The sequence below is a fragment of the Aspergillus vadensis genome, assembly GCF_003184925.1.
Source record: "Aspergillus vadensis CBS 113365 unplaced genomic scaffold BO88scaffold_27, whole genome shotgun sequence".
Taxonomy (NCBI): Eukaryota; Fungi; Ascomycota; class Eurotiomycetes; order Eurotiales; family Aspergillaceae; genus Aspergillus; species Aspergillus vadensis.
Window position 1 is genome coordinate 22684 of NW_020292065.1, and position 16028 is coordinate 38711.

Below are 16028 nucleotides of genomic sequence, written 5' to 3' on the forward strand. Positions count from 1 at the left end.
ACACTGGAATATCTGGAATAGATTGATAGTTGGGTTTCTTCAATATTATCTCTCACATTGAGGCACGTCTATTTAGTCCATCATCTGCACGGCGAAGAGATATTCTATGCCTGTTACCTTGTAACGACCATGAAAAAATTATTCTGCTCTCCTATCCTGACCGGTTCATAAACTATTTGATTTACAGGATGGTCGATGCGGCTATCTCTGACGATGTGAATTAATAGTGCGACGCCCGATAAAAAAACTATTTTCCGCCACGTCATGGAGAGGTCAAATCCCTGTACGGGTGGCATACGAAGGCAGGGTTGTATGACATCACATATTTCATTCATTATGTGCTATTTATAAGAGCTTATTGATGATGAGGTAATAGGATTTCTGGACTGAGGTACCAGTACTACTCCAAATGGAAGGCCCCAGCACGCCCCAGTCTCAGGCGTCAACAACCTTTGCCCGTGCGTTCCACCAGAACTGAAGACCATCGTTGTTCAGGCCACCCAGGACATGCTCTGCTGTGTGGGGAGCTCCCGGAACAATAGCTTTCGTGTAAGGCACGCCCAGAGCGTCCAAGCTGGTCCACATGTGCTCATGTGCTTCGCGTAGTCTAATGTCCTCGCCGCCAATGAGCAACCGCAGCTCCGGCTTGTCGCGATGGACCCGAGGGAGTATTCCCTTCAAAAGCGTGAGGGCATGATTGGATGTGAAAAATGCCTGCGAGCCGTTGTAAGTGTCGTAAGTAACCTCAAGGCCTTCCTTGGCTAGTTCGGTTCTGAATGAGCCAGCAAGCGACGACAAGGCGCCTCCGAAAACATCGGGATACTTGAGACCGAGGTTGAAGGCACCATAACTAGTCAACTCTCAGTAAAAGGAATACTCTACGGGTGTTTGGCCACTTACCCGCCTGCTGAGTGACCCTCCAGCCAACGCGCTGATGGATGTCTAATGGTCCTGTACCGCTCATCAATGGCTGTGACGAGATCGTGGCGCATTATGTCCCCAAGGCGGCGGCTGCCGTCGTAACTGTTGATCCAGCGACCTTTTGGCAATGCCTATGAACGGTGTGAGCAGATATATAGAAGGATGATCACATCTCCTCTGATTCTGCCACATCCATACGTACCTGCGGTGCGACCAAAATCACCTTGGGCATAGTGCCCAGCTCCATTTTGCGTGCATAAAATTGGAGTGACCACAGCGCATGGCGGGAGCATGAAAAGCCCCCGTGTAGCCAGTAGAGCACGGGGTATCGCTCTCCATTTACGTCTAGGTCATCGTAGCCCGGTGGTAGGACGACCAGATAAGAGCCCTGCGCTCCGGGACCGCGCGTTGGTTGGCTGTAGAGCTCATAGGTAACATTTTCTGGAAGCTCCCACACGTCTGTGTCAATCCACATGTGGTTATAGCAGTCCAGAAGGCGCTTTGGTGGAGTCCACCGGCCTGTGCAAATGAATGTAAGCATGTTCACCCATTAGATCTAAATAACCAGGTCGACTCACCACCGTATACCGGGATCGGGGGATAAACTTCGTCTGATTTGTCGGTAACAGTCATTTTGGGTATGCTGGCCTCAAGAAAGCTGAACTTGCCTCTTTGCTTGATGTACCAAGCAATAGGCCTTATAAGTATGTTGGTGGGGATCTGCGGCCAATAAGCCATTACAATTACCGGAGAGCGTCGCGAATGTCGCCTACATAGGCGATGCTCGCCAACCCACTTCGACGGTCGCGGGCACGTCAACGGCGAAAAGCGGGGGTCCATGTCGCTCGAGCCACTCTATTCAAATTAAAATAATGCTCGCCTTCACTGCTCTTCGAGTTCAACCGCAAGACAGGACTCAGCAGTTACGATTAGTGGCGCGAATTTGGACAATCGATAGAAGTTCGCCATACTTCGGAAAACCTTTGACCAACCCACCAACATATCTTCCTCATCTGATACAGGAGAACTCATGATGTCGATAGTCGATCCTTCCCTGGGCATACCACAGAAGATAGCCGGTCAGTACTTATATCTTCTTCTTTCAAACTCGTTGGTTTGATACTCTTGGTAGATACATATTATCATTAGTATATATATTGACTAGTGGTGTTACCGCGCACACCGTCGGCTGGCCCAAATTGTAAGACCCAGTAAATACATTAGCTTATTATGGAATACATTTAATCATTGGATATAGCATGAGGGTTTCTCTGAGATGTGATGGACGATAGTATAAGAAAGAGTGGCCTTCAGGGTATCAGACTAGGACCATGAGCATTTTGAACACGACTTGAAGGATTAATTCGCCCGACCAATCTCATCATCCTGGTGACGAGGAGGCGCTTCGGGGGCAGTAGTCGTGGCTGGCGGCACAGTGGTTTCTTGTGGGTGTGTGACGGGTGTGGAAGAAACCATCGCCATTTCGGGATCAGCCGGACTAGAAGTCGGAGCAGCAGCAGCAGCAGCGCCGGTGGATGCAGAGGCTGATCCCGGCCGCGATTGTGGCGCCACACTGGGCGAGGGACTGGGCTCCAATAGTCGAGGACCGGGATTCTTTGCTGGCTGCTTGCTAGTCTTGACCCGGGCAGGTGCAGGACCCAACACTGGCGGATATTTGTACCGAAATCCCCAGACGAAGAAGAGACGCAGCTTAGTCCAGAAACCCATCGCCTTCCACCGCTTGCGAAGGACCTCCCCATCTGCATCAGAGCGAGCGCGATAACCCTTCCGGAAAAAGCATAACAGTAACAGGGTAAAGGGGAGAATAGTCAGTGACCAGCAGACAGGGAGACCGCGACGTGTTTGCCAGCCCATCATCAGGCGGCGGAATCGGATCCACGCCTCAATAAAACCTAGGATCAACCAGAGGCCGATCCAGCCAAGTGTCAAGATGAGGGTAAGTGCCAGCGGCGTGATACCCATGTAGTTATCGTCCGTGAACCAGTTGTAACCGTCATCATAGCCGTAATAGCCGTAGTACGAGCTGCCGCTGTAGTACCCGTTCCCGCTGCTGCCAGTGTAGGCACAGCTAGAAGCAGTATACAATGAGGTAGGCCGGTTGTACAAGCTCATTGACTCCAGTGAGCTTGTGGGGAGCTGCGTGGGATCAACGTAGACAATGTCGATAGTGTAGGTTGTTGGCTGAAAAGGTCTCACAGAGTCGACCGAGATCGATGTAGCAACAGCCGTGCGTGGGAGCAGATCCTGGACCTCTGTAGGCGGGACAACCTCAACCGCTGTTGTCTGGGTCCAGCGAGATGAGCAACCAGTGGGAGCCGAATAGGTCATGTTGACAACGAACTTAGTGCTGTGGTAAACATCATCGTCGTCATAGCCATAGCCATAATCGTAGTCGTAATCATCAACCACTGACCCGACGCCTGTTGGGTAAAGTTGTTGAATGATAGTCACGTCCTTTTCGGCGTCATCATCGTCGTCGTTGTAGTAGTAGTAGTAATTCGAGGAGCCGAGGGAGGTAGCGGTGGAGACTGCCTCGGGCATGGAAGTGACGGTGGGAGTGATTTGCTCAATGAGAGTGGTGGTGTACGTTGCATAGTAATGCCTTTCTGTGGTGACCACCTCCTGGTAGTCTGCAGTGACAATCCATGGGGCAGCATAAACGAAGGAAAAGAGTTGGGACAGAAGCAGAAGGGAGATGAATCCCGAAAACGAACGTGAGGATGCCATCTCCGACGGACAACCGCTGAGAATGGTGGGTGAGGGAGGGAGAGAGGAGGGGGAATCCGAACGAGGGCAGTCCAGGGTCCATTGTGGTGTCCCTCCGGGCTTATCTATAATTACCTCGAGGTTCGAGCCTCATATCACTCCACGCAGGAACAGGTGGAAATTGCTGCATCTTGATAGATTGCCGCCTCGGGTAACTGATTGGCAGGGTTTCGAAAAAGGGTCCGGAATGGAGCCTTTTAGGAGGGTTTAGCGCCGGCGCTAAGACTCACGCTTTTTTTCTTCCTTCCCCGTCGAGGTAATTTCACCAGGGTCCAACAGGCAAAATCTGATACTAAGTTGTCTCTCGTTATGATTCAGGCCTTGGAAAGTTCCATACCCTCTCTCTTCCTATTGTACGCTCATCAACAAATATTCATGGGTTTTCAGGCCTCAGACAGGTCGCGATACGTCCGGTTCCCTTTCTTTGTGTGGCAAACCGGACTGGGGGGCGAGAACTGTTAGCGCCTTCGCTCTTGACACCCGATTCTGTTCACGGTCGCAATCGAGTCTAGTTTATGCCACTAGATCAAACAGACTTCGACGGCTTGTTCCGAAATTCCTACAATGTTGCCTGGCTGGCCCCTGGTGCCTAAGTCTCGAGCTATCTCGTGATTGTGCCCCTGGTCGAGAAGTTGGCTGGAGTTCGTATTCCTTTTGGTCGAATCCACTCTGTGGACAAGCCACACCGAGGGTTGAACCCTGTGCTAAAAGATGCAACCAATCCAAAGACTCAATGGCCTGTGGTTTAGTCCATGAGGGGCCATAGCGATATGCAGACATTTGACGCTTTCTCATAATTGTGGTCATTCGTTTATGGATAACGAACTCGTGAATAACTGACGTGCCTTCCATCAGACCGAACTTTCTGGTCGATGAGAAGACACTGGGTTTGTCGGTTTTTGCGTACCTTATTTCAAAGGTTTCTGTACGCTTCATGTGCAACATAAGTGGCGTAACATATAGGTAAATTGAGTTACGGACATCGCCTGCGGGCTAGTTATTCGACAGGCAAATCGTATAGAGGCGAGCACCAGCAAGCAGTATTGGTCTTCAGACCGCTCCTGGGGAGCATATCATGGCTTAACGTCTAGGGTCATGTCTTTGGAGAGCTCCGAAATCGATGCGCTCGGTGTTATGGGTTGACAGAGTCATATTGGAGAGAGAGTATCTGAATATATATCGGCCATATAGGTATTAATGTCGAAAGTGAAGTCGTCCGCGGGCTGGTACCCAGTCTTGCAAATATATTTTCCTGGTGCAGCGGTCACAATACTACTAGTCCTGACGGTTGGTGATCTAGTGACTGCAAATGCTGTAGCCTTAATGCCAACGAGAATATTGAGCAGCCGGTCGCGAACCCGGACTCGGATAGATGAAAATAAGGGAACTGAGTTCTACATGCATATCGAGAGAGACAGGAAGAATTATATGTGACAGTCCATCTAGTGGTTCTCATCGTACTGCCATTGAGGTCGAGGTATATTCTTGTGTTGAGGCTTGGAGAACATTTCCGCCGCTTTATCTGGCTGGTGAATGAGAAATGCTACCTTGATCGTGAATGCGGATGCTGGGCTGATGCTGAGTGATGCAGTAGTCTTGAAGGTAGAGACTGATAAGTCGTCAGGTATGTGACATCGGAGCATCATGACATCTATCGTCCCCTTCTGGGCTGTGATACATAGGCCAGCAAGGACTCCTAGGTCCAGCTCGCGGCAAAAGATCATGGCGGAGAGATCTCGCAATTAACATTGTTGCCTCACATCCACGGCCATCTCCATATTCACGTTCTAGGTGTCCATGGTAAGATTATGAAACTTGATCAAATCTCCTATATACTAATTCATCAATGCAATTGTGTTCTCATGTTCACTGACAATAATGACTATGGAGTTAAAGACTATAAAAAAACTTTTACTTTATTTGGCATGATACTCTCGCCTGCTTCTGCTACAATAGTCTGTTTATTGTTGCTCTATAGTAAAGTGCTAACCACATATACTTTACAAGTATTTTTGCTGTCACAATTAGCTATACTAGGAATAGCAATGATAAAGTATAATTTTGTCCATCTGGGGGTGCTATCTCCACAGCCACTTGCACGGACATTATTCATATCTAGAGTGTCGGTTCGGAGTTTGACGCTCGTAATGGAGTTAATGTTGCCGAGGATGAAGGTTTGTAATATCATCACTGTATGCTGTTTGGCCGCTGCTGAGGACTGCCTCCCTGCCTCATAGTCCATTGATGTGTTGGGAGTTCTGGCACTTTACTGGCGGATGCCGTATGTCTCTTATATGTAGTGACCCACCGCGTCGATGTTCTGGCTGTAGAAGGCCAGAGTGTGCGAAATAAGATTCGAGATATAGAGACGCGAGCAATATTGATTCTAATCTTGCGGTGAATCACGGGTGACAACAATCAGAGTACTCAATAGCTTCAGTTCCCATAACATGCTACAAGTCAACAAAGCCTTCGCGTATGTTGCTTTTCAACGCAACTCAGCCCGAATGACAGCTGGTAGCCTCCGACAGTCTCTCTGGTCCCCTGATAAAAAAGTGGTCCTTGACATACCCATACCAATATCAAGCACGGAACCGATGCCCACGCCATGACAAATAGCATTAAAATGTGTCGGTGTTCTTTACCACTTTCTTAGTCAGCTCGCAATAAACACTATAACTAAGTTAAAGGTCATGTTCCAGGAACCATTGACATGATTGGCCGCCCGTGGTCTATAAGCTCCATAAACAGTTCATCAATCCGTGCGATCTCAGGCATTAAGCTTACTTAAACTCGTCTACGTGATAAACTGCCACATGCTAGAGCCTCACATCGCGCCATCGCCCTACAGAAGCATATCTGTATCATTAGCCAAACTATAAGTTAGGGACCCGGCTAATAGGTCCGTCATCATTCTGCGCTGATGTGTCTGCTTGGTTACCCTCATCATTATAGACTTTCGCATGTCTGTTCCGTGTGGAAGTATTTAATACATAATAGAGAATCATCAGCATGGCCCACCTCAGAACAGCTGAATGGAGGAGAACAACCAACGAGCTACCTCTGTAACTATTCTATTAAAAGCGGCAAGAAATTATTGGCATCTGTCAATGTTGTTACTTTGATTTTGTTGTAAGCCTACTTTCTTATATGATCAATACCGGGGAATAGGTTAGTTGGAATTGCTAGAGGCGTCACAAGGGTACTATGTTGTGGTACTACCATGGTAGTAAGTATAGTACTAAGTTGTGTAGAAAATATATTTTTGTAGACAGTGGCATTCAGTACTAAGTATGGGTTGAACTTGAACTTCTTACAGGAAAAAACCAGGAATCTCCAGGTCTGACCGAGAGTGTTTATCCTGATATACTACTCCGTAGTGTTAGTACTTACTAACCCTCTCGACCAGCACATCCAGACCGGCTACTATTACCTCGCTTATGACTTCCTGGTCATATTTATGTGACTTTTCGTTTTCGGTCTCGTTTTCGGTTTCCCATTCATCCCCCCATCAATCCCTGCTTTAGATTTAGTGGGTCGCCCCACTTTCGGGAAGAAAAAACCAGAGAGCCGAGCACAGCATAACTCTGTGCAGAATGAAGACATTCTGTTTTCATGCCCTGTCTCCCCATCATAAGACTAATATCCTCCGACCATATCGTCGAACGATCTTGCCTCATTTACAAGCAGGTATCTTCCAATTCTACTTGACGTTGAATACATTGTTAGAGATAAAGAGGCAACATTGAGGATGAGGACAAGCTGACGTAAGCTCTTCGGGAATATGTAACTAACTAACAAATTAATCAATTTAGTTAGTCTCGTTAGTGTTATGCTCGACATCTATCGATTATGCATCAACATAAATAGTGGCCAGAGACTAGGTTCGCTGTGCAGGGGCATTTATGATGGGGAATTTATGTGTATTAGGGGCTACTGACCCTTCCCATTGGCCCGCGGATCGAAGACAGCCGAAATGATTCTGGAAACTAGTACTAGGAGTGTGGCATAACCCGTTCGGTTACTACTTTGCTATTATTCTAATCTGCCAGTGTTCCTGACGGTCGGCATAACTTCCCATGGGTCAACATGAGACGGGGCTGCGGCCAATTCGTCCTCAAATCGTCTGAAAATCCTCCCAGCATAAAATCTGGGGCATTGCCCTTCTATCCAGTAGATGTAGTCTGCTTATCCCTGTTTCCGTTCTAATTCCCTCTCCCTTCCAATTCCTTCGACTATACCGAGGAGGGAACAAGATGGGTGCATCCGATACCCTCGCCAGCCCTGACTTGGAAAAGGGTCAGCCGCCCGCGACTCTGCAGCCCACTGAACTGCATCCAGACAACGTCGTAGATTATGATGGTCCCGATGACCCCGAAAACCCATTCAACTGGCCTCGCTGGAAAAAAGGCCGCCAGTTGGTTCTAATGGCGTTCAACACCTTTATCACGTATGTCTCGCTGCTGCTGCTGCTGCTGCTGCTGCTTCTCTGATTTTGCTTATCATATCCTCTTCCGTCCTGTTCGTTCTTGGTGCTACTGGCTAATACCACGTTAGACCCTTGGCTTCCTCCATGTTCGCCCCCGGAGTGGAGGATGTTATGATCGATTTTCACTCCACTAGTACCATGCTCGCCTCCTTCGTGGTGTCTGTCTATGTCCTAGGATATATGATCGGCCCTTTCTTCATCGCCCCGCTCTCGGAGATCTATGGTCGGGTGCCCCTCTATCATGCATGCAACATCCTGTTCCTCGTCTTCACCATCGCTTGCGCCGTGGCCCAAACCATGCCACAGCTGATCGTCTTTCGCCTTCTGGCTGGTACCGCCGGCGTTTGCCCCCTCACCATCGGCTCAGGCACCGTAGCCGACATGGTTCCCAAGGAGAAGCGCGCCGGCATCATGGCCATCTGGGCCATGGGGCCCATCCTTGGCCCTGTGGTAGGACCAGTAGCTGGTGGCTTCCTCGCCGAAGCTGAAGGCTGGCGCTGGGTGTTTTGGGTGATTGCGATCGCTGTAAGTCTAGACTTCCACACTCCGCCCCCCCCTCTCCTCCTCACTCCTGTCACCCGCTAATACATGGATCGTCTTCCCCATAGACCGCAGTGATGAGTATTCTGTGCATGATTTGGTATCGCGAAACCTATGCCCCCGTCATTCTGGAGCGGAAAGCGGCCCGGTTACGCAAGGCTACAGGCAATCCCAACCTGCGTTCGGTCCATGACCGTGGCCAGCAGGCGCGTGAGCTCCTTCTGATCGCATTGGCTCGCCCGATTAAGCTCCTCGTCAAATCGCCCATCGTCCTCCTCATGGTGCTCTTTGCCGCCATCACCTATGGCTACTTGTACCTGATGTTCACCACCATCACCACTATCTTCGAGGACGTCTATCATTTCTCCCCGGGCGTTGCAGGCCTGGCATACCTGGGATTCGGTGTGGGCTGTCTGATCGGACTCGTCATCTGTGGCGCTGTCTCCAATCACATTGCGCGCACCCATTCGGCCAAGGGGTGTTTCACCCCAGAATCACGCTTGCCGCCCATGGTCTTCGGCTGTTGGGCCATCCCCATCGGCTTGTTTTGGTACGGCTGGGCAGCCGAAGCTCAAACCCACTGGATAGTCCCCATTCTGGGCACTGGCGTCTTTGCCATCGGCCTGATGACCGTCTTCATGTCGGCCAGTACCTATTTGGTCGACTCCTACCTCCGCTACGCCGCCTCGGTGACGGCAGCCAACACGGGTCTACGATCGCTGGTTGGGGCCCTGTTGCCCTTGGCCGGACCTTCCATGTACGATGCCCTGGGCTTGGGATGGGGTAATTCTCTTCTCGCCTTCATTGCGCTCGTGATGTGTGCGTGTCCGCTGTTCTTCTGGCGGTACGGGGCACGCATCCGGACGCACCCTCGATTTCAGGTGAAGTTGTAAAAGATACCCTAGACGTATATAGACAAAAGCATTGATAGAATAATATACATAGAACATCCTATATTACCAATGTTATATCCGAGTTACCCCCCCCAAATGTCTCCTTTTCGTATGAGATGGACGAGGTTACATATACCGACGGAGAGTGGAGTTTTCTGAGTGACGTCGACTGGCTGCATCTCGTGAAAACAAAATTTTAGCTGATAGGCCGGCAGCTGGTACGTATAACGTGGTTAGAGAGACCTTCCATCAAATTTTTTGTAATTAAGTTTGTCCAGATCACAGTCCTCCAGTAAACGGACCTAGAACGATTAGCATCACCTTTGGCCCTTCAGTTGGACCGATGCACTCACATTCACTGCTATGATTGGGGGCGCGTCCTCTGCCACCAACCGGATGAAACAACTGCTCCCGCAGGTCCCACAAAACTCGTGCTTCCCCTGACGCCGGCCAAACTGGTACGTCCGGGTTGTTTCGTCGCCGCTCTCAAGGGTGAAGTCTTTGAGCGAGGGGTAGACGAGCAGGTATCCATTCTTGCTGCAGATAGAGCAGTTGCAGCTAACGACAGGATATTCGGACAGAGGTGGAGACAGCGAAAAGCGGAAGCTCACAGCGCCGCAGTGGCACTTGCCTTTGTGCATGCTCTGCTCTGATGTTGGGGTGGGGACGAAGGACATGATGATCAGTCGATGGGGTTGGGTATTGATGACCGTGGGAGGGAAGTTGTACTCTCTTCAACCACCTCGTCCAAGGCTTTGCGCTTCTTCTAAAAGGATACTAAAACGGCCGACCAACAATCAGCTGTTGGGACAAGGGCTGTCTAACGAACATTGTGCCGTAAGCAAGGGCTACCCCCGCACCAATCTGACATCAGCGCGGATAACCGCAGCTCACCGCCAATACGCCTGATGCTAGTTTTTCGTCGCACTATCAGAGGGTCTTGTTGATTACCATTTTCATCTTTCATTTTCCTTATCTTCTTTTTATTCATATTCTTATTCTAATTTTCCTTTTTTTTCCCCCCAGTTTCTTTTCAAAGTTCTCTATTATAATTTTTATTATCATTATCATATACTTTTCACCCTCTTTTGTTCTTTTTTTCGGCAGTTTTCCGCCAGTCTCTCTAACCATTTCTGTTGTGGAAAGTCCAACCTAACTATGATCCTTCTTAGATGACATCGGCACACTGGCGGCTATAAATACAAGTCCATCAATATTTCGATAGTGCGCGTAATAGAAACCAAGGCATTTTGCAAATATTGATCCCACTTTTCTCCCAGTACACGAGCCACTCTATAATCTTCTATATACTTAATGAGGCTTTTGCTCAATGACTTGGGCGCTTAATCCCGCGATGACACGAATTGACCTGAGGCACACGCCTAATATAATCCCAATACCTTTTAGATCTAAAGGTTGCCGATTAATAGAATATCTAGATAGTCAGATCAAACAATAACCTTTTACATAGAGTATGAGAAATATATTGACCGGCATGCAACTAGACTACAGATCCATCCTTCACCAGACTATCTCAGCACAATAATATAGAATATCTCTAATACCGCTCTTCCCACCATAGTACTTTATCTGCATATACCTTGCACGAACTGCTTGGATCGAAGCCAATCTAATCCCATTAAAAGGCATGGCCGCCCCATATTCCCTACATAGAATAGTTTCCAATACAAATTCATAGACAAGTTTTCCTCATAAAAGAATCCATTATATCCGGGCTTGATAATGTGAGACTCAAATACCAGGAATACTCTCAGCCTGAACACTGCCCTTAAGAGACACTATATTATCCATTTCTCAATGAATCAGTAGATCAATATAAAACCAACATATTAATAAACTCCGTACCCAGGTACAACTCCACGTATCTACACAGGCCTGCCCGGCTACTCCGTAAGAAGCCACTCTTCTCACCGTTTCCCTTCATACTATCCATGGCAACTTATCAATCTGCAGATTAATTCGAGGGATGTATACGATCACCAGGCGAGGAGGACCACCGAACGCGGCAACCGTTCGGACTCGGCAAAGGCGCGCTCGGAATCCCCCGTTGACGGAGCTGTCCTCGGAGGCAAGTCCGTCGGGACTGAGCTAGGTGACGCATTGTATATTAACCTAAAAAAGTGACTATTGCCTCACATCTCCCAAAGAACCTATTCATTTGACAGAGTTGGCACCCCAAAATGTCCACTTGCCCTAGATCTCACCAGACCAACCGTACGCGCTCCATCCTTAATGCCGCAAAGATTGGCAAATACGCTGTTGGCGCCTACAACTGGTACAAATTTCCCCGTGAATCTGTCTTCCAGCCTAATCCCCCCTCACTACGAGACCTAACGAATTAACAAAAGCTATAACACCGACGGCATCATGGCCGTCATCCGCGCCGCTGAGCGCGCGCAGAGTCCCGCCATAATTCAACTCTTCCCCTGGACTATGCACTTCCAGGGCGCACACTTCATCCGCTTCGTCGTCGCTGCCGCGCATGCCGCTTCCGTCCCCATCGCTGTGCATCTAGACCACTGCATCGAGCCCGCTGACATCGAATTCGCTCTCACACTCTCCTTTGACTCGATAATGATCGATGGGTCTAGCATGGATGAGGGTGATAATGTCGCGCTCTGCGCAAGCACGGTAGCCAGGGCGCATGAGCGCGGTATGGCTGTCGAGGTTGAATTAGGGCGGATTGAGGGTGGGGAGGATGGCCTTCCTAACATGGATTTGGGCAGTGTGATGACGAGGCCTGACGATGCACGGGAGTTCCTGGAGGCGACTCAGGCAGACTTTTTGGCCCCCAGTTTTGGGAATGTGCATGGGGGTTACGGGGTTGTGGGAGCGGAGGGATGTTGGGATTTGAAGCTGTAGGCTACCATTTATTACTCCAATGTGGTTTGGTTGTGAAGATCAAAGGGCCACTGACTGCATTCATACTGTGCAGGCTCCAACAGATCGAAGAGGCTGTCCCGTGCACTCCGCTTGTCCTGCATGGTACGCATCCGGTCTCCGACGAGCTTTTCCTCAAAGCAATTGAGTGCGGCATGAGCAAGGTGAATGTTAACCGGACGGTGCGCGACAATTACACGGCGTTTGTAGCGGAGAATGCGGGAAAGCTGGAGTTGACTGTGCTCAAGGTACGGGCAGTCGAGATCTACGCCGAGTCGGTGGAAAGGGTGATGAAGTTGTTTGGCTCGGCAGGCAAGGCTTGACTCAGCCTGATTATTCATAGAGAGTATGGTACCAGGGATTTAGCTGTCAAGCATACATGCATCGAGTAGCTACTCCAGAACCTAAACCAATATCAGTTTCCCCTACGAAAGATCGATGATTATATATGCAGAATGAAGAAATGGACACCAGTAGTGTGTCAGCATTCTCTTCTTCGAAATATCCATTAGTTACGCGTCTACGTGTCACTCACTATTCTTCCAAAGACAAGTAGTTGATTGATTCCTTCGTTCTGAAAAAGTAAAACAAGTCGACTGGCGAGGCGATGAACACGCGGGAAAGACGGATCTAACCGACCTCTTCGGTAGCGGTCCAATGGGTTAGCCCGGGTATGGCCGACCGAGGGTGGGGTTAATGACTACATTTGTGAAATGGCAGTATATGGCAAAGAGTGAATCACGAGTATGAGCATCCCCGCAAGCTCAACTGCACCGGTTCGACAACACTCTGATGTAGCTGCCAGGCAATGGATGTCTATCATCAAGTAGGAAAGAAGTGCACTGAAACTGTAGATGAACAAAAGGTCTCAGGGCACTCCAAATGTGAGGAACTGGTAACAATCATTGCCTCCTGATTTGATAAGGTATTGGTATTAGTGAGTATATAGAGACGGGCTGCTATTATCGTCTCCGTAGGTATGAATTGTAGTTGATTATATATGGTTGACAAATATGATAACCACTGAATAATAACCTGGTCTTGCAATATCACTCCTAAAACTTATAAAACATTTCCATCAACAAATCTACTATCCTAAATTATTGTACTCGTATGTGTAATTCAATTAATCAAGCATTGAACTAGTTGGGCGAGGTTAAATATATTTAAGCGGACGTTACGAGACTCTGAACAACTCATTGTATGTTCTCAACGAGACAATTGCTCTCCGCCTAGACATTGTCTTTTGGACTTCCACAATTTCAACATAATGCTAGCGGACAATCTGACAGTGGTAGTTCTGGGACATCATACTGCTTTGCGGCATCAGCAAAAAGAGCCTTCTCAGCATCCGCATAGGGAATACCCTCAGCCCGCCTCTGCAGCCCCAACCAGTGCTCGGGCTCTCCAGGAAACAGCACCTCCGAAAATCCGGGCGCCGGACTAACCCCGTGTACACGTTGCGCAAGTGTATTCATTCGAGCTTTGAAATCGTCCGTGCTCATGATGACATCGGGCTTGACAGCAATAAAGCAATGGCCTACATTCTGGGGCTTCGTATCCTTATACTGGTCTCCAACCTGTCCGCCAAACTCGGCGCCTGCCAAAACGCCCGACATAATGTCCATAAGAATCACAATACCGGATCCCTTCGGCCCCCCAATTGGCGCCATGCTGCCATTTAACGCAACATTTGCGTCCGTCATTGGGTTCCCATCTGCATCTAGGGCCCAGCCAGGAGGGATAGGCTCACCACGGCGTGCGGCGCGTCGGATCTTTCCCTTGGCAACAACAGAGGGCGCCATGTCAAGGATATATGGTACCTCCGTGTTTGAAGGAGCACCGGCAGCAAATGGCGAGATACCGAGGAGCGTTTCTTTCCCTCTGAAAGGGGGCATCTGTTTCGCGGAATTAGTGAAGACAAGCGAGATCATATCTGCCTTGAGTGCTTGGAGGACGTATGTTGCCGCCATACCAAAATGATTGGAGTGGTTGACCGTTACCATTCCGATACCATAGATTTCTGCACGTTTGATAGCTTCGTCCATACCGCGAGTCGCGACGACGAAGCCGAAGCCGTTATCGCCGTCCAGATGTGCAACTACGGGGGTTTTGTCGGTGATCTTGATGCTTGGCCTGGCGTTGACCCGGCCGTTGCTAACGCGATCAAGGTACTGTGGAAGCCTTGCGAGACCATGAGTATCCTATCATCTGTTAGCTAGTACTAGAGAGAAAGTACTTTGGGATTCTTACGACACCGCGGATATCGGCTAGGACTAAGCACTCTGCCATTGAGCGTGCGTCCTCTGACTTAAGGCCTGCTTTGACGAGGAGTGCAGTCGCGAACTCCTTTGCTTTTTCCGGATCGGCGTAATAACGTGACTGGTTAGTGGAGGACATCTTGATGGTGAGAGAAAGGAAGTGGTTAGCTACGTACATAACCTTTCGGCGTCTGTGGGAGTAGATTTATAGTGCTGCCAAGGTCTGAAGTTCCCGAGAATCGGATGAGGGGGTTAGGTCGGTTAAACGCCGACACTCACCCCACTCGTAGATTTTACAGTAATTCATTGAGTGGAATGAAGAGCAGTAAGTCCAAAGTCGCCGTTTTCACATACTTCTCAGCGGCAACTATCTTCGGAACGTTTTTTCAATATGAGAACAAAAACATGTACTCGTCCTCCGGCGGAACTTCAAAGTCAAAACGGACCAGATCCTCCTTGTATGGAAACATATACGTGCTTGTAACCCTACGCACAACGACGATATTAGCAGCTTCCTGGACTCTGATTACGTTGCCGCTCACCAGTGGTGTTCCTTGCTTGCCTGATACTTCTCTAGGTCTGCAAGAGACTCATGGAAGCTCAAAAGCGCAAACTCAAACCCTTTACTTCGTTCAATGGGGTCGGTCATTGATGGCCCTCCCACGACTAGTCGATGTCCTTTCACGCAGTCCAGATTTTTGAGCTTCTTGAGTTCTCGAGCGAAGGTCTCTTTATGCGCCGCAGTTACATCGGAGCGGAACTTGAACATTACTAGCATCAAACAAGTTCGTTAGCTTCTGATGACGCGGATAGAAGTGAACCAGTGTACCCATATGCACGATTGTCATTTTGCTCTATTTGCAGATACCGTGGGTGCTATCCTCTATCTTCGGGAAATAAAATGAGATCCAGAGTAGAACCAGCCAATAACGAACGATTTTATAAGCATGTCCCGGCTCCTAACCGCGGACGGGGTAGAGAAGGCAACCTCATCTTCTCGGCGCTTTGCCGTTCGCCTCCTGGCCCGAAAAGCCCCTTACGACTGCCATGGCTGCTATCCGAAGTCCTGGCGGGAATTACCGTTTATAGCACTAGCAGACCATGTCAAGGCTAGTCCCAGCCAAGTGCTGCCTCAGCGGGGTTGTAGTGCTCTCCCCGTGGGGTTTGACTGCTTGGCACCCCCGCGGGGAAATGGTATACTTGATGATGGGTATCCCATATAGCGAAGCTGCTGCA

The 16028-nt window shown here is 49.2% G+C and overlaps 7 protein-coding genes across 7 annotated transcripts; 2 read left to right on the plus strand and 5 right to left on the minus strand.

Annotated features, from left to right (window-relative positions):
* Positions 1–435: 435 nt before the first annotated feature.
* Positions 436–1554, minus strand: BO88DRAFT_349507 (alpha/beta hydrolase; the record flags this gene model as incomplete). Its single annotated transcript, XM_025703455.1, has 4 exons — positions 436–850; positions 901–1052; positions 1124–1440; positions 1500–1554. The coding sequence occupies 4 exons, from the start codon at positions 1552–1554 to the stop codon at positions 436–438; spliced, it is 939 nt and encodes a 312-aa protein (XP_025558714.1).
* A 466-nt stretch (positions 1555–2020) lies between these two features.
* On the minus strand, positions 2021–3945 carry BO88DRAFT_148999 (uncharacterized protein). Its single transcript, XM_025701506.1, has one exon. It carries the CDS (start codon positions 3667–3669, stop codon positions 2281–2283), a length of 1389 nt encoding a protein of 462 aa, XP_025558715.1. The 5' UTR covers positions 3670–3945; the 3' UTR covers positions 2021–2280.
* A 3956-nt stretch (positions 3946–7901) lies between these two features.
* On the plus strand, positions 7902–9630 carry BO88DRAFT_395998 (MFS transporter; the record flags this gene model as incomplete). The annotated part of the gene is made up of 3 exons (XM_025705210.1): positions 7902–8158; positions 8266–8722; positions 8806–9630. Exons 1-3 carry the CDS (start codon positions 7965–7967, stop codon positions 9628–9630), a joined length of 1476 nt encoding a protein of 491 aa, XP_025558716.1. The 5' UTR covers positions 7902–7964.
* BO88DRAFT_446525 (GFA family protein) lies at positions 9544–10422 on the minus strand. Its single transcript, XM_025710290.1, has 2 exons — positions 9984–10422; positions 9544–9932 (listed from the first exon to the last, which is right to left on the minus strand). The coding sequence occupies exons 1-2, from the start codon at positions 10305–10307 to the stop codon at positions 9864–9866; spliced, it is 393 nt and encodes a 130-aa protein (XP_025558717.1). The 5' UTR covers positions 10308–10422; the 3' UTR covers positions 9544–9863.
* A 1409-nt stretch (positions 10423–11831) lies between these two features.
* On the plus strand, positions 11832–12854 carry BO88DRAFT_349452 (class II fructose-bisphosphate aldolase; the record flags this gene model as incomplete). Its single annotated transcript, XM_025703454.1, has 3 exons — positions 11832–11926; positions 12000–12509; positions 12587–12854. 3 exons carry the CDS (start codon positions 11832–11834, stop codon positions 12852–12854), a joined length of 873 nt encoding a protein of 290 aa, XP_025558718.1.
* Positions 12855–13793: 939 nt separating this feature from the next.
* On the minus strand, positions 13794–14931 carry BO88DRAFT_471805 (Ldh family oxidoreductase; the record flags this gene model as incomplete). Its single annotated transcript, XM_025711715.1, has 2 exons — positions 13794–14735; positions 14785–14931. 2 exons carry the CDS (start codon positions 14929–14931, stop codon positions 13794–13796), a joined length of 1089 nt encoding a protein of 362 aa, XP_025558719.1.
* Positions 14932–15178: 247 nt separating this feature from the next.
* BO88DRAFT_457442 (Dabb family protein) lies at positions 15179–15640 on the minus strand (the record flags this gene model as incomplete). The annotated part of the gene is made up of 3 exons (XM_025710991.1): positions 15179–15278; positions 15335–15563; positions 15622–15640. The coding sequence occupies 3 exons, from the start codon at positions 15638–15640 to the stop codon at positions 15179–15181; spliced, it is 348 nt and encodes a 115-aa protein (XP_025558720.1).
* Between the last annotated feature and the right edge of the window lie 388 nt (positions 15641–16028).

What these genes read in the sequence shown, in the direction of transcription:
- BO88DRAFT_148999 (XM_025701506.1), bottom strand. Translation starts at nt 3,669, where the DNA reads ATGGCATCCTCACGTTCGTTTTCGGGATTCATCTCCCTTCTGCTTCTG.
- BO88DRAFT_446525 (XM_025710290.1), bottom strand. Translation starts at nt 10,307, where the DNA reads ATGTCCTTCGTCCCCACCCCAACATCAGAGCAGAGCATGCACAAAGGC. An exon ending in CCCCAATCATAGCAGTGAAT is followed by an intron (nt 9,933 to 9,983) that starts GTGAGTGCATCG and finishes TAATCGTTCTAG; the next exon opens with GTCCGTTTACTGGAGGACTG.